Genomic DNA, 25594 nt, shown 5'->3' on the forward strand with positions numbered 1-25594 from the left:
ACACACACACACACACATATATACACACAAACACACACACATATATATTTTTACAGAGGATGAAAATGACCCTCCAAGATGTTGAGTGGCAGGTCCAAGGTCACACAGCTCTTAAGCGGCTGTGCTGCAACTTCAACCCAGGTCCTCTGACTCCAAATTCCATGCCCTTTATATATATCCTCTTCCAGATACTTGCAGCCTGAGTGGGGACACTAAACTCAGTCTTCCAAGGGCCTCCAGTCAGGGGGGGAGACATAGGTCCTGCTTCCAGGGGATCTCTAGCCATGTGGAGAAGTTATAGTTCCCAGAAGGGGAGGGGTAGGAGGGAGCAAACACGTGGTGCCTACTATGTGCTAGGCACTTTGCATAGATCTCTTTCTCTCTCTCTCTCTCTCTCGCCACAAAGTCCCACTTTCCAGCTAAGGCCTGAAGCTCAGAGAGCTTAAGTAACTTGTTTCAGGTTCCCTAGTGAGTCCAGGGACAAAGCTGGGATTAGAATCCAGGTCAGCCTGATGCTAACACCTGTGCTTTTTGCTCTCGCATGGCCGACTGTTGGCTCAAAGGTAACCTCATTAATGAAGGTTTTCCATGTCCTGGATGTAAGAACTGACTGCTTTTGCCTCTGGGTCTCCATAGTGCCCCATATAGACATCTCCCAGGCCACCTGCACATTTCTTAGACTTATTTATTCACATACTGTCTCCCGCACTAGACAGTGAGCTCTTTGGGGGCAGAGAGTGATCTTGGCCATGTGTGTATCCCTGGTATGTAGCATAAAGCCTGTGCATAATAGGTGTTCATTCAGTAAATGCATATTGCATGGATGGTGGGAGGTGCTTGGAAGGCTTTCTCATGTCCACTTTTCTGTCTCCTTCGAATTATCCCAGACAGTGATGAGGGTTGGGGAAGACACCACAGGATGGATTTGGGGTTGGGGTTGAGGTGTGGGCATCTGTCTCACCTGGCAACTTTTCCAGATTTTCCACACTCACCTGCACTCGTGCATCATCCCAGGGCTTTGTCCATCTCTGGGCTTTGTCCAGTCTCTCCTTGCACTCCTGCCTCTGTGTCCCAGCACCTTTCCCCCTCCTGGGTTTGCTGTCTAGGGGGCAAGTCTGGCATTGGGGTCAGAACTAGCCTTCTCAGTTCCATCTTATTCTCACAAGAGCTTCAAGAGGTAGTAGGATGGGTGGAGATGATCTATCTCCATTTTCCAGTTAGGGACAGCCAAGCTCCAAGTTCACTCAGGTTGGTGGCAGAACTGGGTCCAGTGATGATGAAGCGGGGAGCAGGGCTGGGGGCAGTTTTCTGAATCAGGCACAGGCTAATCTTCCCCCAGGGACTTGAAGAACCTGGTTCTGTTTGCCCTTCTCCAAGGCAGATGGGGCAGAGGAGTCCCCATTTCGTCTGTGAGATGGGATGAGAGAATCGAATCGCAGATTCTTGTCCTTGGCCATCACTCTCCAGCCCTCCTGCAGTCTTGATGGCTGCCAGTAGGTGCCGTCAGTTTGCAACTTTTTGGTCTGTCCTATAGGTCCGGCTTCCAGCCTCTCTCTTCCTCCAATCACCCCAGCAGTCTGCACTTGCAGAAAGTAGGAGGTGGCCCAACCCCTGTGAGGCTGAAAGACCCTTTCCCTGGGAGAAGAGGCAGCAAGAGGATCTCTGAAGCGCACGTCAGTTTGGTGCCCTGCAGCTTTCTAGGCCAAGCCAAGGGGGTGGGGGGTGGGGGAAATCCACAGTGGGTCACTGATTATGCCTGGACAGGCACCCCTACCCTGAAACCAGCTCTAGTATAGCAGAAGTCTTTGTAGGGGAGTATGGGTGAGTATTAGGGGGACCTGAGAAGGAACCTAGAAGATGGGCCTTTGCTCCCAATGCTACTCTAGGGCTCCCCTCAATCCCAGCAAGGATTTGAGCAAGGATGGGGTATACCCACATCAACAGGATCAACACTAGCCCAAATAGCAACAGCGGGTGCATTAGAAAAAGCGCCCCTTCCTCAAAATCCTTGACTGCCATCTGCTGGGAAACGGTCACAACAGTCGGACAAATATACAATGACTACATGGAATGGTGCCCCCTGGAGTTGTTCAACGTACAATTTACGCATTGCAAGTGGCAATCTGCCAGGCCAGTCTCCCTCCAGGAGTGAGTCTGGGTAGTACAAGCAAACATCCAGGAAGGAGGAAGAGACTCTGCACCTCCCTCGCCGGGGAGCCGGGGAGTTCAGTCGATTCAGTCCTGGGGATGGCAGGGTGGGCCAGGACCCTCATGAGCCCTGGGGCGATTGCAGGGGAGAGAGAGGTTGCAAGGGCCGAGTGCGAAGAGAGCCTGTTAACATCTTAGGGCCACCAGGCCTTTCCGTGCCTTGTTGAGCGCCTGTACCCCTTGCCCCACCTCACGCGGCTTGGTGTCCAGCGGCTGAGACTGGGAGCACTGGGGTGGGGTAGAAAGGACCCTGGCTAGGGAGACTGAAGCCGCAGAGCCAGCCGCAGAGCCGGGAGTGCCGGCTAGAAGAACCCATTCTCACTGCAGGACTGAGGGCCGCCTCGGTGGGCCTGGGGCAGAATCCTCCGAGGTCGGGGGAGGGGCCAAGCGGCAGCCCCTTCGCATTCTCTCTCCCCTTCTCTCCTCCCGGGCTCCGGTTCAGAGGCGCTCTGGGCCCCTGCCACGGCTTCCAAACTGCGCCGCTTCCTTTTTCGGCAGAAAAGGACTTTCAGATGTAGCGGCGGCGGCGACTCAGGACAGCGCCCCCTCCCCCTACCGGCCGCCTCTCCCTCTCCCCTTCGCCGCCCCGGCTCCCCCACCTCTGGGAAGGCGCTGGGGGTGTGGCCAGGGGCCGGTATAAAGTCCGGGGGAGCCGGTCCCGGGCAGCCGCTCAGCCCCCCGCCCCCCCGCCGCCCGCCGCCTGCCTGGGCCGGGCCGAGGATGCGGCGCAGCGCCTCGGCGGCCAGGCTCGCTCCCCTCCAGCCTGCTTGCTAACTTCTCCGGCTCCGTCCCTGTCCGCCAGCGGGGCCGCCAGTCTCCCTCGCGCCCTCCGGGTCGGGTCCTGCAGGCGTGCCGGGCGCTGCCGCCGTGTGTCCCCTGCTGCCCGCAAGCGCGCCAGCGCTCCCCTCCCGCGCCCGGCGCCCAGCGCCCGCGCCCCGTCCTCGTGCGGTCATGCTGCCCCTCTGCCTCGTGGCGGCCCTGCTGCTGGCCGCCGGGCCCGGGCCGAGCCTGGGCGACGAAGCCATCCACTGCCCGCCCTGCTCCGAGGAGAAGCTGGCGCGCTGCCGCCCCCCCGTGGGCTGCGAGGAGCTGGTGCGGGAGCCCGGCTGCGGCTGTTGCGCCACTTGCGCCCTGGGCTTGGGGATGCCCTGCGGGGTGTACACCCCCCGCTGCGGCTCGGGCCTGCGCTGCTACCCGCCCCGGGGGGTGGAGAAGCCCCTGCACACGCTGATGCACGGGCAAGGCGTGTGCATGGAGCTGTCGGAGATCGAGGCCATCCAGGACAGCCTGCAGCCCTCTGGTAAGGTACCCCTGGCTGCCCATGCCCTCACGAGTGCGCTTCCCCACCAGCGGCTTCTTCCCCATTGCGGCTGCCCTGGAAGGCCCTTGAAAATCCCCTGGGAGTTGAGAAGGCAGGTACGTGGCAGGGCCTGGCTGGATAGGACAGGCTCAGCCAAGGAAACTGCTACTGAGTCCTTAGCAGCCTGTTGCCACTGTCACGGGGGGACTCTGTCCCATCCCTCCACCTCACACCTCCCAGGGATGCCTGTTTAGGAAGGGGTTCTGGCTGCTGGTGCAAGAGTGGCAAATTACCTGACCTGGTCCAGTCAAGTCAGCTGTCTAGGGCCAGAGAACTGGGGGTGGGATGTCTGTAGGGGGCAGCTTCCTGTTTCTGATCCAGGGCCCACCCTCACCCTGGTCACAGGTGAAACCCAGGAGTTTGAGGGGTCAGGGCCTGGACTTTTCACATCTACCAGTGGTGGAGTGGGACATACATATTAGAGAGAATTTGGTGGTGAGAGGTGTCAGGCTCTCCCCCAAATCCCTGAGCTAGCTCACCTTGCTGTTTGAGAGGTAGTAGGAAGACAGCGCGGCCTCTCTGCCAGGCCTGGACACCTCTGCCTGCCCTAGTATACAGGCCTCCTGCTCCGTTCTCCTGGAAGGTGCCATTTGAGGTGGCAGAAGAGAAGTCTTGGCTCCCAGCCCAGAGCTGCAGAAACCTCATGGTTGTGGGATAGGGAATAGAGAAGATGAGGGGGGGACAGACACAGAGAGATTCTTAGAAGGCCCTTTGCCCCAACCTCCTTCTTACACTTTCTCTTTTTCCATTTCTCAGGGAGCCTTTCTCAGTTTCCCCTTAGACTCTCTCTCAGCTTCTTCCTTCTTTCTCTTGTTCTTTTGTTCTTTCCTGCTTTGTCTCTCAGCCTCTAATTTCACTTAGAGTGTTCTTCAGTTCTCTTTTCCTCAATGTCTTCTGCCCATGATCAGTTTCTTTTTCTTTCTCTACCTTATTCCGTTTTTCTGTTTCTGTCGCCCTGTTTCTCTCACTTTCCTTTCACTCTTTCTGTTGCTCTTTCTCTGTGTCTGTCACTGTTTGTTCCTGTCTTTCTGTTACTTTTGGAATCTCTGTCTCTGTCTTTCTGTGTCTCTGCCTCTGTTTCGCGTTCCTCTCTCACTGTTTTGCTCTCCCTGTGCCTCTGTCTGTGTCTGTCTCTTTTCCTGGTGCTTGAAGCTTCCATTGTTGCAGTCCGGATGCTGGGACTCCGGCCCCAAGCTTCCTGCCCTGAGTCCCAGACCCTTCACTTCCTCAATCCTCTGCAGCTTGTCAGTTGAGGAGAGCAGGATGCAGGGAAAACAGGAAGGAGGTGGACCCCAGGGGTCTGGGCCTCGGGCCTCATTGCCCTTCCTGCCCCTGGGCAGGGAGAGATGGGTCAGCAGAAAACATTCTAGGAGAAATGCCAGCCTGGCACCCAGCACATCTGGGAAGGGGGGTGTTCTGGGGGAGTCAGTGGCTGATCTTGGGGCAGAAGTGCCAGTGTAGTGGGAGAGGAGGGGTACGTGGTGGGAGCAAGAGCTGAGCCCTTGGGCTCCCTGAGTACACGGGGCCACTTTCCCTTTGACTCTCCGTCTTCCACTGGCCAGAGGGTAGCTGGCACCAGATAAGGATGGCTGGTAGCCTCCTCCTCTCTCACCAACTTGAACACAAGACAGAACAGCCCTCAGAGAGTCTTTTCCTCTGTTTGGGTAGGAACACCCCATCCTGTAGTGGGGGAAAATCTGATCCCTGAGGGGTTTGGGGAGGGCATGGCATGAACAGTTTGTGATTGTCCTGTGGACATAATGCAAACTGGCCTTAAGGGGCATTTAGGAATGTGGCAGCTTTAGGGGGTTTTGGATGACAGAACCCAGGTCTCTAATGCCTCTCTCCTTTCCTCCTTGCCTCATCCTCCACCCGTGCAGTGGATACAGATATATGGAGAGGGAAAAGGGAAACCCTGGAGGACCCTGGGGAAGCTAGGTACCTACTGGGCAAGCTGTGCCCTTGAAGTCACCTCCTAGTCATCATAGAAGTACTCCCCTGCTGTGGCCTGGGCCACATTGCACCCTGTGAAAGGCAACCCCTAGAGTTGTGCAGTTGCCCTGCAGGGTCTGTGGTGAGATAAGATGAACAGGGCTCAGCCCTAGCCTCTGCCATCTTTTTTAGCCTTACACTGTCCATAGGTCCTGTCCCTCCTAGGTCCCAGGGCTTGGGCCCTCTGGCCTGCAAATAGCTTGGTATGGGGTGTCAGGCTCTTTCTGCCTTTTCCTCTTGGGGCTGAGCTTCAGCACGTGGCTGGGGGAGACTGGCCACTTGGCACGTGACCTCCCTTGGCCTGCTGTGGTCCAGCTGCCTCGTATTTGCCCAGGGGCAGGTCTCCCCCTTCCATCTCTGGCGACCCCACCCTCCTGTCTCAGCTTTCTGAGCCAGATGGCCAGGTTGTGGATTAACACCACTGAGGCCACTAGAGGCAGGGGTGAAGCGTGTGCGTCAGAAGGCCACAATCCTGCACCGTGGTACTGACCCTTGACTCACGGGATCTGGGGGAGTGGACAGTGAGAAGATCAGCGTTTGGACGAGGAGTTACTAATGGGGCTCTGGGTCCCTCTGGGACAGGGTTAGGGAACAGGCAGGCTGAGTTAATTTTTAGTCAACGCAGCAAATATTGTCTCCCCTACTTCAGTACTGGGAATCCAGTCATGTCATGGGAACAAGGCCTTCCCAGAAATTCTGTGCCTTGGGGGAGGGAGAGGGAGGAGCATGGCTGCTTACCATTTTTTCTTTAGTATTGGCAAAGCCAGCTTTGTTGGTGCCTTGGGTATCAAGAGCCTTTCCACTCAGAGACAGAGTGCTGCCAGATAGGTCTCCCCAACTGCCTTCTCCCCAGTCTACTTCAGTTTCCTCATCTGTAAAAGGGGAGGGCAACCGGACCTGTCCCTCAGGGTTGGGGTGTCTGCCATGGAGTAGGTGCTCAATAAATCAGAGCAAATGATGAGGATGGTGATGAAGAGGAAGCTGATGCTGGGACTTTGGGGGACAGGAGGGCAAGGGAGCAAAGTTGGGGGAAATTCAGAGGGGATGAGAGGGATGGGGCAGAATTTGGTGCCTTTTGCTGTTTTAAACATGGGAGAGATGGATCAGCTTGCTTTATCAGACCCTTTAATCTGAGGCCAGCAGCATGGCACAACGGTGGGAAGGACACTCCATGAGCCAGACCTCAGAGAAAGGGCCTGGTACCTATTAATGGTGGTCTTGGCTTCTCTAGCCAGAGTCCAGGGGAAGAAGGAACAGGCCTTTCTGACAGGGCAGGTGGGTGCCCCCCAAGATCATGGCTGAAACTTCCGTGTCTAGATGGCTGGGCCTACTTAGCTTACAGCTTGGGTGTCTTGTGGGGGGGTGGGGGCTGGAGTTGAAGAGAAATCATGGGGATTAAATCAGGCAGCAGGAAAGAGGAAATCCTCCAGCTTTCACCATGCACTTTGCAGCCAGTGGTGCCAACGCTGTGCAGCCTCTTCTCTCTGTGGGCTCCTTCCCTTCCTCTGCTGCTGGAGCAGAGACCAAGGTTTCCCCTGCGGCTGGACATCAGTCGGTCCAGCTCCAAGCAGGGGACTGGAGGAGGAGACCTAGCCTACTTTGGAAGTCCCACCTCCCAAACCAGGTTTTTGGAGGTCAGACGTTTCAGGAGGAAAGGGCTGACCCTAGCTCCTGCTCAGAGGGGAACCCATGGGCATTGGGATTTTCCAGAGGGCACTGCCAGAATGAATACCACCAGATGGCTGGAACTCCTGTGCAAGCAGGGAAGTAGCAAGTATTTAGCCAGTTTTGATGATGGGAAGGTTAACATTTTCAAGAGACCCAGTGCCTGGGGTAGATTCTGGGGTGGGTCCTCAGTCTGCCAGTTGCCTGGGCAAGGAAAAGTTACAGATTAATTGGAAAGTCAATAGAAATAGACCATGGTGCAGGGAAGCTGGTGAAGTCAGTGTGTCCTGCCCTAGTCTGTGTCTCTGACCAGAGCAGGGTCAGAGTGCCCGGCTGCATGTGGGCTGCATGCGTGGACGAGTGTCTGGACATGTGATTGTTTGTATACATTTGTGATTCTTGACTCCTGGCCTGTGTGTGAGTGGACAGATAGAGATTTACTCTGTGTACTTGTATGCCCATGAGAGTAAGTAAGGCGCTACTCTCCCTATCTGGTGGGTTCTACTCTAAGCTTAGACATGAACTGGGGATATGTAGGCGACAAGTAGGGAAGCCAACCTGGGGGAGGCCAGGCAGGCTGTCAGCTCAGCTCTTCCCGGGTAAGCCCCTCTATGTGGCACAGGGCCATACCAACACAACAGCATAAGCCAGGCTTCTGGGCTCACCCTATGCCCCTTGCAGGCCTAGGTTTCAGTGAGCATACCCAATTTTCCTCCTTAATGGCAAACATCCCAAATATCTATTGATAATCCCCTGAGGGTTAGTTGTTTGTGAACTCTGACTCTAGAACGCAACACTGGAAAACATAATCATAGTCAAGCTTCTACTCCACATCTCCCTAGATTCCTGAGGCCTCTACCCCTGTAACGGAGCCATACCTCCAGGGCGGGGAGCTCACTACCTCCTGAGGCTGCCCCTTTCTTTAGAAAACCCTTTCCTACTCCTCAAACTCCTTGAACCTAAGAACATTCTGCCCATTTACCAAGAGGAACAAGTGTCACTGTACAAAGTAGTGCTTTCTATTGTGGTGATTAAAAGAAAACAAAGCCTTTCCAGGTTGGAAGGGTGTCCCCTAGAGTTAGTGTCATGGCCTGTGGCAAACGAGTCCCAGCCACCCCACCAGCCTTACCCAGGTAAATGGTGGGGCCTCTGTTCACATCTCAGCTCAGCCTCTATCCTTCCAATGTTTGGTTCTAATTCTTTTAGGTCTTTTATTTCCTCTTTCTCTCCACTCCCCAGCTCCAGCTTATACCCCTGAAACACTGCGACCCCATCCACAAGCCATGCGGCTTTGTGCAAAGTGGGGATAGGGAAGGAGGGGGCCATTGGCCAGCCTGGGTCTCTTTGGCTAGAGAGGATCCCTGGGAGAGTCTACAAGGAAGGGCCTGGATCCCAGACTTTTCTCTAGTTCCTAACTGAGGGCTCAGGGAACATTTTCTTATGGTCTCCTTGGCACAATCCTGGTCTTCTGAAGTTTTTGCTGCCTATACTGGCTGGGGGGTCTTGCTATAGTATCTTCTCTTTGGTTGACTCTCAGGAACTTGATGTGGGACTGGAGTCCCCTCTGGACTGTCCTTGGGATGTCAAATGTGCAGAAGAATGGATCATATATATCTGCTCTATTTATTCCTTCCCTTTGATTCCCATTTCTAAGCCAGCCCTCCATGCAAGACAAAATGTTCTTCCATCCTTGGTGAACTTTATCAATAACCTTTGGTGTGGAATCTTGACAAAGACTTTCTGAGGGTCTAGATTCCTTCTTACCTGGTTTCTCTTTATTCACATACTTCCCCCGACCCCAGTTCCCAAACTAGGAGAATGAAAAGAGAACCAGCCCTCCAGCTTTGGCTAAGCAGAAAAATACCATTTGACCCAGAGGCAGCTCTGGGACTGCTGCCACGCATGGAGGAACCTGCTAACTCCTCAGGAAAAAAAAAACCCTGACGCAAACCAGATGTAACCTCCTGTCCGGCTGCCAACATCTGGAATGCTGGCAGGGGCTTTGCACTCAGGCCAGCAGTGAGCTGCCAAGCCCAAGCATTTCAGAGGTGGCTCTGATCTGTGGAGAGGTCTTCCAGCCTCTTTCTCCAGCTCAGCCCTGTGTTCCGGTTTTGAATGCCTAGAGAGAGGAGCAGTGGTTACAATTCTGGGACTTGTGGATGGGGTTTTTCTTGAGCTCAGATAGAGCCTTCAGGAGACCCACAGAGAGGGTGAGGGTCTAGCCTCATCACTCCCATCTCCCAGTGCCCTGGCTCTGGGCAACACACACGGACTTCGGATGGGGCCTGAAGTCTAACGAGGGGAGGCTTTGAGGTGGGGGACTGAAGGAGTGTGTGAGGCTTTTCTCTTGGTCCTGGGGCCACACAGGGTGTGCTACACACACACACACACACACACACACACTTTCTCATGCAGGCGTACATAGTAATTCCCACTTCTTTTCTCCCACCCTGCCAATCGGTAGAGCCTTTTGGGCCAGATTTCTCATCACTGATGGAAACTCTGATTCTGGCCATTTAGAAGAGGGTCAGCAGAGTTGACAGCCCTGGGGACCCCATGGCTGGCTTAGCCAGATGCTGCAAAGACTAGGAAAAGGGACAGGAAGAGCAAGTGGACAGAGGGGGGATGGTGGGAGGAGCTGAATGGAGTGGGGACAGGATCTGGTAGGGGCCGCCCTGCCTCCCTTAGACCTCCCTGCAAGGCCCAGGGGACCCTCCTGCCATCTGGGCAGCTGCAGCTGGTGACTCATCTGAGGGTTAGTCTGGGTGGAGTGAGGGACAAGTCAAGAGCTTCAAGGGGAGTATTCTCCTGAGAAGGTCCAGTGGAGTAGAGAGAAGACAGGAGGCTGTTTTCATTTCTTCCCCCCGCCCCAGCCCCCTCCTCTTCTCCAGCACTAGGCTGGAGCATCCTCAAGGAGAAAGCAGGTGGGAGGCTGGGGTGGTATGATGCTCTGTCCTTTTCTGGTGCTGACCTTTCTCCATCTCGGCCCGACTACAGACAAGGATGAGGGCGACCACCCCAACAACAGCTTCAGCCCCTGCAGCGCCCATGACCGCAGGTGTCTGCAGAAGCACTTTGCCAAAATGCGAGACCGGAGCACCAGTGGGGGCAAGATGAAGGTCATCGGGGCACCCCGGGAGGATGCCCGGCCTGTGGTGAGGACCTCAGACCCCCAGATGTGCATGTGCATAGACACACACACGTGCGCATGTACGTGTACACACACACACACACACACACACACCCGCCACCAGCACCACCAGATGTGGACTATGTTCATTCAGCAAACACTCTTTGGATACCTCCTTTGTGCAGGATGCACCTAGTGTGCATCATTGGGATCCAGAGAGATCCTTTCCTTGGAATTCCTTCCCTGTTGTCAGTTACATACATTGGCACAGCTGGAGTGGTTGTTAAATACTGAAATACTTCTGTGCTGGCTGGTAAAAAGCAGTGCCCCATGCCCTCTGGGCTTTCTTGGCCCTTCCCTTGGATTCCCCACCCCAGACCTTCTCAGTCACTAAAAGGTTAATGCTGGCCATAGCAGGGGACCTAGGGACCCTGCTCCGGGGTCCTTTGGGGTGATGGTAGTTGTTAATTGTATGAGTTCCTCTATCCCTCCTGCTTAGAAATTGCCTCTTCCCTGGTCTTCTCCATGGGTTCCCACAGCCCCTTTTCCCACAAAGCCCCTCACTTCACACCCCTCCAGTCTGGAAGCTCTTTGGCTAGAAACCCTCTCCTCATGTCCTTCTGCTTGCCCCACCATGTCCCCTGAACCACGGCCTGCCTCACTGGCTCCTGCCTAGCCCACAGACTTTGGCTCTCCTTTCAGGGTCTTTAGCTCTGACCCCCGGCCTGGCCCTCCTGCCTCTCTCCCCTCCACTGAGCAGTTTTGTCCTCCACCACCCCCAGCCGCAGGGCTCCTGCCAGAGTGAACTGCACCGGGCCCTGGAGCGGCTGGCCGCCTCGCAGAGCCGCACCCACGAGGACCTCTACATCATCCCTATCCCCAACTGCGACCGCAACGGCAACTTCCATCCCAAGCAGGTGGGTCTCCAAGTCCCGCCGACTCGGCCCTGGCCTCTGCTCCAGGGGCATTCCCGGCCTCTCCACGGTCCAGGATGGTGATCTCAGGAAGGGAAGACTCCCCAACCCAAACCTAACCCCTTGGACACTCCCGAAACCCTAGCCCAGCCTCAGAACTTCGCTGACTTTGGAGATGAGGAAACTGAGATGCAGAGGGGAGTAAAAGGGCCTGGGGTGGCCCAAAGTTACAGTGTGGGTTAATGGCAGACCCTGCCTCCCCACCCAGGGCTGTTTCCCTCACTGCTGGAGTCACTGTCTGTGGTGTAGACCTAGCACCCCTACCAACCTTTGGCTCCCAACACTCTCTCGCTTGCCCTGCTCCATTCCTATGAGTAGTTCTTCCTGTCCCTGAATGTCTGAGGTTTCATCTGGGAACAGAGGGCCTAAGTTATGAAGGGTCAGGGAGGAAACTCAGTCTACCCCTTCCCCCACCTGGGTGCAGCAGGATAGAGAGGAAGCCACATGGGACAGCTGGAGACAGGCACTTTGGGTGGAAGCAGAGGAAAGAGCCGGCAGAAGAGAAGGCACAAAGGCAGCAACCTCCCTCTCCCCTCCTGCTCTGGGAACCTGGGGTTCCGTGACAAGCTCCCAGGAGGCTGGGATGTTCGGCAGGGTGGCCTGTTCCAGCCCATCTCTAGCCGGTCAGAAGGGTGGCCTGTCTGGGTAGAACGCTGGGGTGCCTCTTGCTGGGTGTGGACTGGAGAGCCCTGGCCTGGATCTCCTTCTCCAGCTCTTTGTGGGTATAGACCCTCCCACTCCCCCACTCCGTGCACTATGGACAGATCCACAGTGTGAGCTGCTGCTCGGCCGGGAGAGGCCTTGCTAGGAGGACAAATGCTGCCCCTGCGTCTGTATGTCCCAGGATGGCATGAAGAGGGTATGAGTGGAGGACCAGAGAGGGCTCCCCCAAACCAATGCCTCACCTATCTCCAACCTTTATCCCAACACCAATTTTATCCTTGTCCCAATTTTTAAAACTTTTTCTACAATTTTTTTAAAAAGGTGAATAGACTTTTTTTTTTTTTTTTTTTTTTTTTTTTTGAGACAGAGTCTTGCTCTGTTGCCCTGGGTAGAGTGCTGTGGCATCATCATAGCTCACTGCACCCTCAAACTCCTGGGCTCAAGCGATCCTCCTGCCTCAGGCTCCCCAGTAGCTGGGACTACAGGCGTGTGCCACCAGCCCAGCTAATTTTTCTATTTTTTGTAGAGACAGGGTCCTACTCTTGCTCAGGAGACAGGGTCCTGCTCTTGCTCAGGCTGATCTTGAACTCCTGACAAGTGATCCTCCCGCTTTGGCCTCCCAGAGTGCTAGGAATACAGGTGTGAGCCACTGCGCCCACCCTTTATCCCAATTCTGTTTCTGACCTGGGCTCTAACTCTGACCCAACTGAAGTTTTAGTCATAATTCCTAATTCAATTGCAACTTTTATCTTGATCCTACCTTAACCCCAACTTGGATCCTGCTCTTAACTCTAATCCCATTCTTAAAGTCCTGACCCAGTTGGAATACACCCCCAAGACCTCTCTAACCTGGACCCAGCCTTTCAAATCTACCTGTGCCTTTAAACCCCAGGGTCTTCTGGGGTCCTGCCTCCTGAAACTCTCTGGACCTTTCCTTCTTGGCCAAGTTCTCCCTGCTCTAGTGAGCTCAGAGGACCTGTACTCAAAAAAGAGTCCCCACCCTTAGAGGCCACCTTGGAGCAGCTGGCTGACGTTAGGGCTGGACTGGAACTGGGGTGGGACTGGGGTGGGCTGCTGGGACTCTTCCTGCCTGGGAACTGACCCCTCATGCCCTTGTCTTGGCAGTGCCACCCGGCCCTGGATGGGCAGCGGGGCAAGTGCTGGTGCGTGGACCGGAAGACGGGGGTGAAGCTTCCAGGGGGCCTGGAGCCGAAGGGGGAGCTGGACTGCCACCAACTGGCTGACAGCTTCCGAGAGTGAGCCCTGCCAGCAAGCGGGGGGCTCAGTGTCCCCTGCCACCTCCATACTCTGGAGGCTGCAGAGCTGACCTGGAGTGAAGTCTGGGTCTGAGTCCTGGCTCTGCCTCTGGCCCAGAAGTTTCCCTTGGGGTGTGTGTGTATGTACATGTGTGTGTGTTTATGGGCATGGGTGTGCCCTTGTGGTGAGCCGGAGCCTGGGGTGTCCTCTTTGGGCTTAGCCCAAGAAGTCTAAGAGGGGCACTGGGGAGCCCTGGTGTGTTTCCACATTGATCCCAGATTCATTCATTCATTCATTCATCCAGCCATCTAAAAACATTTACCGACCACATAGTATGTGCCAACTCTACTTTTCAGCCTCGGGAGCTCTTGTTCTGACTTCCTCTGATTTTGGCATGTGGGGACACTCCTATAAGGTGAGCTCAAGCCTGTGGGGGAAGAAAAGCTTCATTCCCAGAGTCAGAGGAGAAGAGAGAACTTGTACCTTGGGCATTGCCTTCCCCTCAATCTGGTCAGAGTGCAGTGGGAGCCTAGGGAGGGTGTGAGGTGGCAGAAGGCTCAATGGTCGTGAAACCCAGGCCACTCCTAAAGCCGAGGCTTGCCAGGCTCCCCTCCTCTTCTTCTCCGGGTCCTGTGGGAATGGACCTGCAGAGACAAGCCTACCTTTGGGTCTGGGTGTCATGCCATCTGCTTGGTTGCCTGGCAGCCGAGACCCTGCTGTGGGGGAGGGAAGAGGGTCAGAGGAAGGCCTGCAGGAAGGCAGGGGAGGTGGGGTCTGTTTCTTTGAGCAGTCAGGGTGGGAAGAAAGAAAGCAGGATTGGATTGAATGTGCCCCATGGAGAAGAGGACCCACATGCTGGGGGATGAGGGGGCTTGCCTGGGCTCCTGTTCCCTACCCCATTTGTGGTCACAGCCAGGAAGTCACCAGGATGATCCCATCCTCCCAGTGGCTCACAGCCTGTGGCTCTGCCTCCTTTCCCATATGTCCTTCCCCTACACCACTCTCCCCACACCTCCCTCCCCGCACCTTCCTACTCTCCTGGGCATTTTCTGGCTTGACTGGATGGAAGGAGACTTAAGGACCTACCAGTTGGCCATGATGTCATGTCTTTTTTTTTTTTTTTTTAAACAAAACAGAACAAAACCAAAAAATATCCTGATAATTGTGTTTGGTTGATTTATTTACAGTTAGACACAGGGATGCACCAGGGGTGGGGAGAGGGGGGCAGATTTTGGGAAGTGGGCACTGACTGTGTGGTCCCCAGACCTGCCTGCATGGTAGTTGACCGCAAAAGGACGGCCAGTCTACCCTCCCTTCCCTGAAGCTTCTTCCTAGGGGACGCCCTGTCTTCAGTGTCTGGGCTGTTTGTGCTCAGACTCCTGGGGGGTGAACAATGGTTTCTGAAGGGAGTGAGTGACACAGAACAGCCCTGGTGGGCCAGAGCTGTTTCTGGGATCAGCTGGTCTGTGGAGCTGGGGCATTTCCTAGGGCATCAGGCAGACTGGGTTTGCATCTGGATTTGATTTATTAATTTTGGGGGAGGCAGGAGCACTGCCCTGCAGTTGGGGAAAGTGGGTAAACTCTCCAACACATTCCACAGCTCTGAGTGCCTAGACTTCTGACCAGGGGTTGCACTGAGATTTGATTCTGAGGGGCTGGGAGTGGGAGCACCCTTGACTTTGCTGTAGACTCAGTGCCAGCCCCGGCTTCAGAATTTGTGCTCACATGATATGCCTGGATTCTTGGCCATCCCCCAAATGCTTCTCCCCTCCTCCCACTCCTCCGTGTGTGTGTGTGTGTGTGTGTGTGTGTGTGTGTGTGTGGCTGTGGGGGTGGTGATGGGTGGCGGCAGAGATGAAGAGCTGATCTCTCAGATGGAGGCTCCTTTCCAGGAGGCCAAAGGTAGCCTGAAGATACTGTGCACGGAGCCTCCTGCCCCCTGGTGGTGGGGAGCTCCTTCCTTTCTGGCTTTGTCCTGGATGCTCAGCCCCTCCCCAGTCCCAGAGGTGCTCCCAGGCTTCTGATTTCACTGGCCCCTGACTTGTTGGCATCTGTGCATCTGCATCTTGGGTCTGGGGCAGCAATTGCATCTCTCCAGCTTTGTCTCAGTGGTGGCATCCTGGAGCCATCTGGTCTCCCTGAGGCACCACAGCTGCTGCCAGCAGCAGGAGATAAAGGACAAAGTGGCATTGAGAGTTGCTCCCTCGCCCCTTGGCCACTCTTCATAGAGCCCCCTCCTTCTGGACTCAGGCCAAGGCCTGTTGGGGTGGGAGGTGGTATAAGTTTTAGGTCCCTAGGCCAAGTTTAGGGGAAGTATGTCTTTCCCTAAAGCATCTTTTTCAATCCCCTTGTCTCCAGCTCCCTTCCCGATGCTCCAGCCTCACACCCTTGGCAGCGAGTGCTAGGAGGTTCTTTTTTTTTCATGGGACTCCAAAAAGCCAGGATCTGCTTGGAAGTAGCTGCATATGTGGCCCGGGGTGGGGGGTGCCTGTGTGATATACATGTATTTGTGGGGTGTGTATGTGTGTGTGCATGTTCGCGAATGTAGCATAGTGACGCCTGAGAGGGAGTGAGAGTATGGGCTTTTACAGGGTGTGTGAGTTACCTGTATGGTGCGTGCATCTGGGTGTGTGTAGGCGAGGTGTACCTTTGTGTGGTGTGTACAGGTGGGCTGTGTGAATCTGAGTGTGTGTGACTGAGTGTGAAGACATCGATGTGAGGAGAGAAGGAATGAGACATTCACGGAGTATGTACTTCCCTCCTGGCTGTGAACGTGTGGACCCCCCTCATTAGGTGTCCCCAGAGCAAGGTTTGTGGGGAGCTGTTGAGTACCAGCAAATAGAGGACGTGGACTTTTGGGAAGGGGAAGTCCACATCCTACAGGAACATCGTACCCACCCTGGCTGTGTGCCCACACGATCCTGGAGCCAGGTCCTATGTGTCAAAAAGAAGGAAATAAGAGCAGCTTCATGTTTGCACCCAGGCCCTCCCGCCTTGGACTGGTGGGAATACCCTTGAGCAGTCCCTCTAGTTGCCACAGGGCAGTCAGCACCTCTGGGAGAGGTGGGAGGGAGGTGGTGAGGACCTTATGTCCTGGTGGGGCCCCCAGACCTGGATGAACTTGAGAATTGAAGTCCTTGAGTGCCCTACCTTCCCGAGAAATGTCATTCCCTTCCAAGGCTCTTTAGGAACAGGCGACGGGATGAGGGCACCCTGCCTGCCTGGATCCCCTAGCCCAGTGGTGCTGATCTACATCAAGCATTTGGTTTCCATTTCCCAGCTCATTAGTAGAGATCAAGCCCTGATGTCGGCTGAGGGTTGGGGGCTGGGTTTTCCACCGGCAAGAAGGCAGGGTCGGGGCAGGGACTACAGATAGAGACCTGGACGCCGCCAGCCTTGGATTCAGGTGGGGAGTCTCCGGAGAGCTTGTTCCAGCCGCTGCCATCCCTTCAACTCCTTCCAGGAAAAGGCTGCTTGTTGCAACCCCTCCGCCTCTGGACCTGATTCTGCCACCAGGCTGCTCCAGGAATGCTATGAGGCGTGCAGGACTTGGGGCGCCTGCTCAGGCCTCCTTCGGGGTGGGGAGTTATATGGCGTGTGGTAAATGACCCTGAAACATTCCCCTGCATTCAGGCCCCCATGGCAAGCTCTGACCTGGAAAGAGAAGGTGAAGGTGATGTGAGGTGGGGCGGGGAAGCAGGTTAGTCGCTGGGTCGCTGGGATGCTGGGTCATTAGGGAACGGGGGAAACTCAGGGGAGGAGGACAATGTGGAGGAAGAACATTCGAGGGAAGGGGGAGGGTGGGATGAGAATGGGAGGATGGTGGAGCGGACCTCTGGGCACACCCACTGGGGAGCAGACACGGCTCCAGCCAACCAAGGGTCTAATTAGAGCCTCTCTTGGAGTGACCTGTCCCCTCTGTGTCTGAGGCCCCAGGGGCTGGGGAGGGCTGGGGTTAGGGAGCAGACGTGGGAGGGGTGGCAGCGGGTAATTAGAAACATGCTCTGTTGAGTGAGCAGGCGCCGCCAGGACCGCCCCTCCCCGGCCCTCCCCCTTGTTTTCCTCAGGTCCCCAACCCCCTTCTCCTCCACCTGGACAATGCCAGGCAGGCTGGGGGAGGCCGGCAGAGCCTGGAGCAGCAGTGGCTTCCCAGGCCCTTACTCAGTCTCTAAAGTGCAAACAACATATTTTCGCCATGCAATGGTATTTAATTACACATAAAAACAGAGCCATTAAACTGAAATTAAACCCTTGTTGGAATCACTTAATTCAGGGCATGACAAATTGCTTTCAGTGGAGGCGGCAGAGCAGTTCCCCAGGGGAAAGAGGGAGATTAGCAGCTTCCATGGCCAGCTGGGTCCCTCAGTCCTCTTGGCCCCCTTGCCAGCTCTAAATTCTGAAGTTGGGGCCAGGGCCCTTTTCCTGAAAACCACCCAAGCCAAGGGGAAGCCCCTAGGTTTGCTCAGGATGACAGGTACGGAGGGTTGGGGAAGCACAGAATCACTATCCAACCCAGTTTTATACAACCCAGTTCATTTTGTTGATGGGAAAGTTGAGGCTCAGACACCAAGACCACCCAGAGCCAGGATTAGAACTCTGGCACCAAGCTATGAACAGAGGGGCTGTTTTTTCAGGCTTGCATTTTCCCATTCTGGGCCTGAAGACAGAGGTTGGGGCTGGGCAGGTGAGGGTTGGGAACCAAGGCAGACCCTGCATGGGGAGGGCAGACTGCTCCACCTGGTGAGAGTCTGCAGACAGCAGGGCAGGCAACACGGCCCTGGGCTTGGGCTGCTGAGGCAGCCTTCTCTTCCTGAAGGGCAGCTGGCACCCAGAGTCTGGAATCAGACAGGCCTAGCTGCTTACCACCTGGGCGAGGTTGGGCAGGTAAGACCTGTTACTCCTGGGAGCCTCGCTCCAATGGGCATGGTAATTCCTGTCCATGGTGTTGCGAGGACCAGTGGGCACGATGCACAGACAGGCCTGGGGCTGAGCTCACTAATTTCTGCTAGACTTCCTTCTCTGGACTTCAGTTTCCCCATTTGTAATAAGATCCAGCAGGGACCTGGTGGTTTCTAGAAACTTCTCTTGCTCTCTTCATGTTTGCAGCCCGTTTTCTTCCCTTCAGCCCCCTCCTTTCCTTCAGTTTCCCTTTTCTTCTTTCCTCTGTGGTTTGAATGTCTAAGTATGGACAGAGGTCTGGGGTCTGTGGTCAGACTACTGGGCAGGAAAGGGAGGCCCGTGCCCCCTAAGGTTTCCCTGTTGCACTTGGTCTTCCGGGGCTGTGTATGAGGTGAAAGGAGACCAGACGGGATGGAACAGGGCTCTGGGGGAGGCGGCACCGTGGGGCCACAGTGAGGTCGGGCTGCTTGTTGTTCGTGGCCTCCCTCCCCTGTGTACTCGGTGATCTGGGAACCTGTTTTTCTGATTGGAACCAGATGGGTCTGCTGTGGCCAGAGGCCTAAGCAGTCCACTTGCTCAGTGTCCTCCCCCAGGAGGGGACATGGGGAAGACAGGGCAAGTGGAGGTGCATGTTGGGGGGCCCCCTTCACTGAGGCTGGGAGCAAGAGCCCTTCTTCCCTTCTCCCTACTTTCCAGGCTTCTGGCCCGGAGCCTTTGCTATTAGCCCGTGAGGGGTAGCCAGCTGAGGACAATTCTCTCACTGAGGCTTGGGTGGGCGGTCCTCTACCTTAGGATGATATCCTCTGTGAGCAAGACCCCTACCTCCTTAGCCCGCTTCCCCATCCTCGAAGCTTAGCTCTGCTGCAGGTTGCCAAGTGGGGGCTGACCTTCCCTGTCCCTTGCTCTCCTAGAGTAGCCTCAAGGTCATTCCCCTCACCCCTGGCCTTAGCATCAGAGAGGTTCCTGCACTGGGCCCTGGGGTGGGAGTGCCCAGGGTTCCTGTCGATTCAGGTCCAACAGCTACCTGGCTGCAAATGGCTCCCCAGCTGGCTGGCATCTTGCACAAATGTTCTACAGCTGTACCTGGAGAGCCTTGAGGCAGAGGCGGGGAGTCCAGGAGACACAGGGGGGCACATAGGGAGAGCCAGGGTGGGTGGGGGACAGGCCAAGGCAGCTGCCCGGCAAACCCAGGGTGCTGAGAGTGAGAATGACAAGGAAACTTGAGCTCTGGAACAAGCTTCCCTAACTTGCAGAGGATGGGGTGGGGGCTTCCTCAGGAGGATGGCTGGGGGCGGGGGGCTGCCTGGCAGGGCCAGGCGCAGGGTCTCTGCCTCCCTTCCTGGTTCTGGTCTCTGAGCAGAGCCAGAAGCTTCTAAGTTGACGCAGCAGGGAGGGGAGTTCAGCCTCTCCCTACCCGGGGGAAATTAGACCGGACTGCTCAGGAAATAAATTAAATTTTCCAGCATCATGGAAGGTTAGTCAGACAATAGAGGGTTTTCCCCCAAAAAAACCTAAAAAAAAAAAAAAAAGTCCAATTGCCTTTGGCTGAGCTGTTTCCCAACTTCATTTCTCAGCTGCAGTTTCAGGCTTCTCATAAGTGACATGTGACTGCTGGGTGACCCCGGCCTGGTCGGCCGGCCTGTGAGGGGTCAGGCCAGGCCAGCACAGAACCCGTGCTGGTCCCAGGGCCTGGGACCACCCCTACTCCCAAAAGTCCTCCGGGATCTGTTCTGGCGACGAGCAAGGCCTGCAGGACCCTCTCTGGGCAGCCCTCGCCAGCCCTTCCCAACAGGGAGGGGCTGTGGTAGAAACAGAAACTCGCCTCCAAATGAGAGTAGGAACGCAGGGTTGGTGATTCCTAAATCCCAAGCAGCAGGCCCGGAGAGGTTTATATTCAAATATAAACTGGGTCCTTAAAAGCTTTGAAAATTTTTCTTATTTTTTGGGGGTGGGGGAAGGGGAGGTTGCCTTTAGAACGCAAATGGGCCTTGTAAACCCCTGCATAGGGATGATCTTGGGGCTCTAAGGAAGGGAGGGCTCACTGAGCCCAGACTCCAGTCGCCCTCTCTGCAGATGATGGCCTTGTGAGGGACTGCGGGCACTGGCAGAGGGAGGGAGGTCAGCATGATCCAAAGTGCAGGGCGGGTGGTGGTGGGTGGGGGAGAGCAGAGGCTGCCAGGAGACATATCTAGGAGGTTCTGGGGTGGGAGGTGGGAGAGGGAGGAAGACCACACAGGAGGCTTTGGGGAGAGCAGGGCAGGGTCAGGACTGGAGAGAGAGGGTAGGGAGTGTGTGTGTGTGTGTGTGTGTGTGCACGTGTGTACATGTGGGAGGTGGGAAGGAGGGGAGGGCTCTAGCCTGGTGGCCGAGAAAGGCTATTCCCAAGAAGACCAGGGCTGGGAACAGCAAATTCTCCTCTAGCAGACCCATTACGAAGATAAGACACTGAGGCCAGGATGGGTGTGTGACTCGCTGGTCTGAAGGCATAAATGAGCTGGTGGCAAAAGCAGATTAGAACTCAGGGCAGTTTTTTCCCCAACATTTCCTGGCAGGGTTAGAGAGGGTCTTTGGGCACCTAACTAGGTAGGGACATTTCAGGCACCAGAAAGGTGCAGCTAGGCCAGGACTATTGTTTGGGAGGAAGGAAGGGAGTGCGATTTCCGGGCAGAAGAGCCATGATCCCATGTCAGGGGGATGCGAGCACTGAGGGGTTGCTGGGGGCCACAGACCTAGGCAGCCAGGGTGGGCTGGCCTCAGCTCAGGGCCAGCGGGAGGCGGTGGGAAGGGGTATCCCCGTGACCCTGCTTCACACCCTCCAGAGGCCTTCCATCGAATGCCTCACATTGGCCTGTAGGGTTCTCTCTTCTCCAGCCCTTTGTTAGGACTCATGCCAGCCGCAGGGCCTTTGCACTTGCCGTTACCTCGGCCAGAATCCAACCTGCCCCTGCTTGTCACAAGGCTGGCTCCTCCACTGTCAGCCTTCACACAGAGTCACCTCCTAGGAGAACCCTTCCCTGACTATCCCAGGTAAAGTGTCTCCCTCAACCTTACTTTTCGATCACATTTGTTTATTTCCTGGATTATGTTTTTCATAATTATTATTTTTTCCCTGTTTTTCTAAAAGACATGCCTGTTTCGTTTAATGAAACTTGAATCTCCAGAGCCTGGCACACAGTAGGTGCTCAGTGAGTGTTTGTTGAATGAATAAATGACTAAAAAAGGAAACAGGAAGCAGCTGGGTAGAGGCAGTACTGGGTGGTTGCTGAAGGCCTCTGCTAAGGGGACTGGGGGGTCCTCTGCTCACTTCTGCCTTTCTCCTCACTCTTCCTGTCCTAGCCCTGTGGGGTCCTAAGGACAGCCCCGGTGGCAGGGAAGTCTCCCTGAGACAGGAGATCTCAATAAGACAGGAAAGCCAACACTCAGACATCCTTCTCTCTCTGCTCTTTCTGTGGGTTCCTATGGCTCTGGTCCCAATTCTTTATGTGGTTCTTATCTTTCAGTTTCCTGTGTCTCGTGGGCTTGTGTTCCCTTCTCTTCTTTTCCCTCTCCATCTCCCTTCCCCCCCGCCACGACAGGGTCTTCCCACATCCCCCTACCCCCACTTCACTGAGACACGCCCTCCACTGTCACTGCCATGGCCCCTCTGCTGTGCGGGAAGGGCTCTGTCATAAATCCAAGGCTGTCTGGCTTTGGGGAGGAGAAGGGGTGGAGGAAGTGAGGTGAGGTGCCAGGGATCTCCCCACACCCCTGTCCCAATCAGATTTTCTGAGGGCTCAGGGGCACCCCCTCCCCCCCAAAGCAGGGCACTGGGTGGTTTGCTGTTCAACTTCCTCTTCCCCCCCTTGTTTGGTCTTCAGCTTGGCAGAGTGGAGAGCATGCCTGGTTGCCTCTGTCTGGGAGGATGGTCCTCATGGGGGTTTCTCAGAGTCCTGCCTGGCTGGTGGGAGGGGTGGGATGGGGAGGCAGGATCTGGACTCAGAACTCAGGTTCTCATCCCCATCCTAAGCTGGGCCCTCCTGGCCGTGCGCATTTCAGGAAAGGCTTCTACCATCATTCCTGCAGGCCGGAAACTTGGAATTCTTCTACATACCCCTGTCCCTCACTCCTCACTCCCATTCTGTCTGTAAGTCCTGTGGATTTTAATTCTCAGTATCATTCCCCTCGACTCCACCTTGCCCCCCAGCCAGGCCCCAGCCTCAGCCTCCTTCTTCACTCCCCTTGCCTGCTGCCTTACTCTCCCCATGGCCACTCTCAGCTTAGTCCCCATGAAGTTCTCCCCACAATAGCAGGTAAGCTGGGTCCTGTCAGTGTCTTGCTTCCCTGGCCTCCCAGCTGTTCTGAGGGTCAAAATTAAAATCCCCAACGTGGGCTGGAGGTCCTGCTAGGCCTAGCCCCTACTGACCTCACCAGCCTTGCTGCCCTGCATACCCTCTTGCTCTCTGGGGCTGCTAGCCGCACTGGTTCCACTGTGCTCCGTCCCACCACAGGGCCTTTGCACATGCTGTCTCCGCTGCCTTTAATGTGCCCAATGCCCTCCTCCAACCACACTCTCCCTGACAATGGAATTTCCTTCAGCTCTCATCTCAGCCATCATCACCTCCTTAGGGAAGCCCTCGTTGACTTCCCAGAGTAGGTCAATTCTCCCAAGTCTCATTTTGGAGAGCCACGTGCATCTTCTCAACGGAAGAGCATTTAGTTAGGCATTCACAGTGCAACTATTCTGTATCTTTGTCCTTCGTTTTAGTAAGCTCCAGGAGGTCAGGAACTATGTCTGTTTTATTCATCAGTAGCTCCAGGCAGGGTTGCAAATAAAAACACAGGCCATCCAGTTCCATGTGAATTTTGGGTAAACGACAAATAATTTGTTAGCATAAGTGAGTACCAACCCTATCTCCAAGGCCTAGCACAGTGCCAGACACACAGTAGGCCATCAGCAGATATTAAATGATTACTGAATAAATGCAGAAAGGGGCCTTCTGCCCCTCTCTTTGTGCTGACTGACCACACATGCTTTCTTCCTGTGTTCTGTACCAATGGCACCTAGTGGCCCCATTTGTCCTCTTTGGAAGAGGGAATGTGTCTCTGTAGATTTGCCTTGGTTTGGGTCTCCCATCCTCTGGCCCTGTTCTTTCTCTGGGTTTCCCTCTTGGATGCTTCTCCTCTGGTCTGTTTCTCCATGCTCTGTCAGTCTCTTTTTGTCTGTCTTTTGTTTTCTCTCCCTTGTCTCTCTGTTTCTCTGCCTTTTCCTTCTCCCCATCCCATCCACCCACAAGGAGCTGGGGGCGTTTCCTGGGGTTCCTTGTCCTTTCCAAGAAGGCTTCTCAGGTCGACAAAGGAGGCTTGCCCTAACAGCGTGGGCTACAGGCACTGCAGGAGAAGGGAGATTTTCTTGGAGCATTTGGTTTTGATCCTTGGTTCTGATGGAGGATTCTGGGTGGGAGATTACAGGGGAGTTTGTGCCAGCTTTCCGGTAGAAAGATAGAAGGGTGACTTTCTCAATATCTTGAGCATCCTGGGCTAGGGATCCAGGTTGGGTGGAGGGACCAAATCCCTGATGGGAAAAGATGGGTTTGGCAGAGACACCAGAAGGAGGGACAGACAACCCTGTCCTGGTGTGCCTGGAGGCAGGGGATTGGATGTGATGACCTCTGGATCAATAAGCTCCAAATGTCTGCTATCACCTCCATCATTATCATCATCATTATCATCATCATTATCATGGATCTGGGTCCGGATTGTCTGGGTTTGAATCCCACTCTGCCACTATGGTTGAACCTTGGGAAATTTACCTAATCTTCTAATCCACAGTTCCATAGCCATCAAATGAGGATAAATAATAGTAGTTACATAGTGTTGTTGTCAAGATTAAATAAGGTAACATATAGGCCGGCTGCAGTGGCTCACATCTGTAATCTCAGCATTTTGGGAGGCTGAGTAGGGAGGATCACTTGAGGCCAGGAGCTTGAGACCAGTGTGGGCAACACAGTGAGACCCATCTCTACAAAAAATAGAAAAATTAGCCGGGCATGGTGGTGCATGCCTGTAGTCCCAGCTACTCGGGAGGCTGAGGCAGGCGGATCGCTTGAGCCCAGGAGTTCAAGGCTGCAGTGAGCTATGATGATGCCACTGCACTCCGGCCTGAGTGACAGAGCAAGACCTTGTCTCTTAAAATAAAATAAGGTGTCCTGTGATAAAGCTCCAAACAGATACCGCAAGCCCAATGTGTACCAGGCACTGTCATAGGTTCTGGGGATTCAGAGGTGAACAAGACACATCCCTTTCTGCATGGAGCTCCCATTCCAGTGGCACAGTGCTTGGCACATATTGAATGCTCAGTGACAGGCTGGTAGGACTGCTGTCCTTCTCATAAGGAGCATTTGTACAGTGCTCCGCAGGCTATGAAGCGCATTTATGTCCGGTATACTTTTTAGACTTCCCGCAATCTTAATTTTGTGAGGTGGGTGTTATAATTGAGGAAACAGAGGCTCAATGCCCAGAGAAGTGACTTGCTCCAAACTGTGCAGCTAGCTAATGGCTGAGGGGACCTGCCACCCAGATCTGCCTGACTACCCAGGCTTCTAATTCTTGATGCAGAAGAGGGAAGTGCGTGTGTGTGTGTGTGTGTGTGTGTGTGTGTAGGAGTGGGGTGAACTAAGGATATGTCCTATTTCAGTGTTCACAGGGCATCCAGTCTGACATGGAGGAGAGAATGTTGCTTCCGGGGGCACATGTAGACCCCCCTCCTCCCGCCCAACCCCCGTCTGCCTCATTCTGCACGGTTCACATGGAGCTCAGCACGTATTTGTTGAATGCGTGAATGAGCGAGTGTGTGTCATTCCCCCTCTTCCTCCTCCCCCTCCTGTTCTCCCTCTCTAGTTCCCTTCTCCTGGCTTGTCTCCCCGCCCCCCAGGTCTGCTCCAAGCCAAGCTCTACTTGCCTCCCTTGGCTGGATCCAGCTGGGGAGAGGTGAACAGCTGAGATGCCTTCCAGGAACCAGAGAGTAACAAAACAAGCCCCTGGCTGGCCCCGAGAGTGCAGAGTCGGGAAGAGGAGGGTCTGCTTTCCTGGGGCTGAGGGCTCCAGCCTGGCCAGGAGTGGGGGAAGGAGAACACGACTGGGGCAAGGCCTTGCATGGAGGGGTGCTATGGATTGAATGGTGTCCCCCCAAATCCATATGTTGAAGCCTTCACCCTCAATGTGACTGTATTTGGAGATAGGGCTTTTCTGAGGTAATTAAGGTTAAATGAGGTTATAAGGGTAGGATCCTAATCAGGTAGGATTCGTGGCTTTAGAAGAAGAGGAAGAGAGGGAGATATCGCTCTCTCTCTCTCTCTTGCCATGCGCACACACTGATGAAAGACCACGTGGACACACAGTGGGAAGGCAGCCGTCTGCAAGCTGGGGAGAGAGCCCTCACCAGAACCTGGCCATCATGGCCCCAGATCT

At 55.0% G+C, this 25594-nt stretch overlaps 1 protein-coding gene across 1 annotated transcript; it reads left to right on the forward strand.

Annotated features, from left to right (window-relative positions):
* Window positions 1-2889: 2889 nt before the first annotated feature.
* Window positions 2890-14371, forward strand: IGFBP4 (insulin like growth factor binding protein 4). Its single transcript, XM_069482506.1, has 4 exons — window positions 2890-3508; window positions 10223-10380; window positions 11138-11272; window positions 13118-14371. Exons 1-4 carry the CDS (start codon window positions 3160-3162, stop codon window positions 13250-13252), a joined length of 777 nt encoding a protein of 258 aa, XP_069338607.1. The 5' UTR covers window positions 2890-3159; the 3' UTR covers window positions 13253-14371.
* Window positions 14372-25594: the final 11223 nt, after the last annotated feature.

The sequence above is a fragment of the Eulemur rufifrons genome, chromosome 9, assembly GCF_041146395.1.
Source record: "Eulemur rufifrons isolate Redbay chromosome 9, OSU_ERuf_1, whole genome shotgun sequence".
Taxonomy (NCBI): domain Eukaryota; kingdom Metazoa; phylum Chordata; class Mammalia; order Primates; family Lemuridae; genus Eulemur; species Eulemur rufifrons.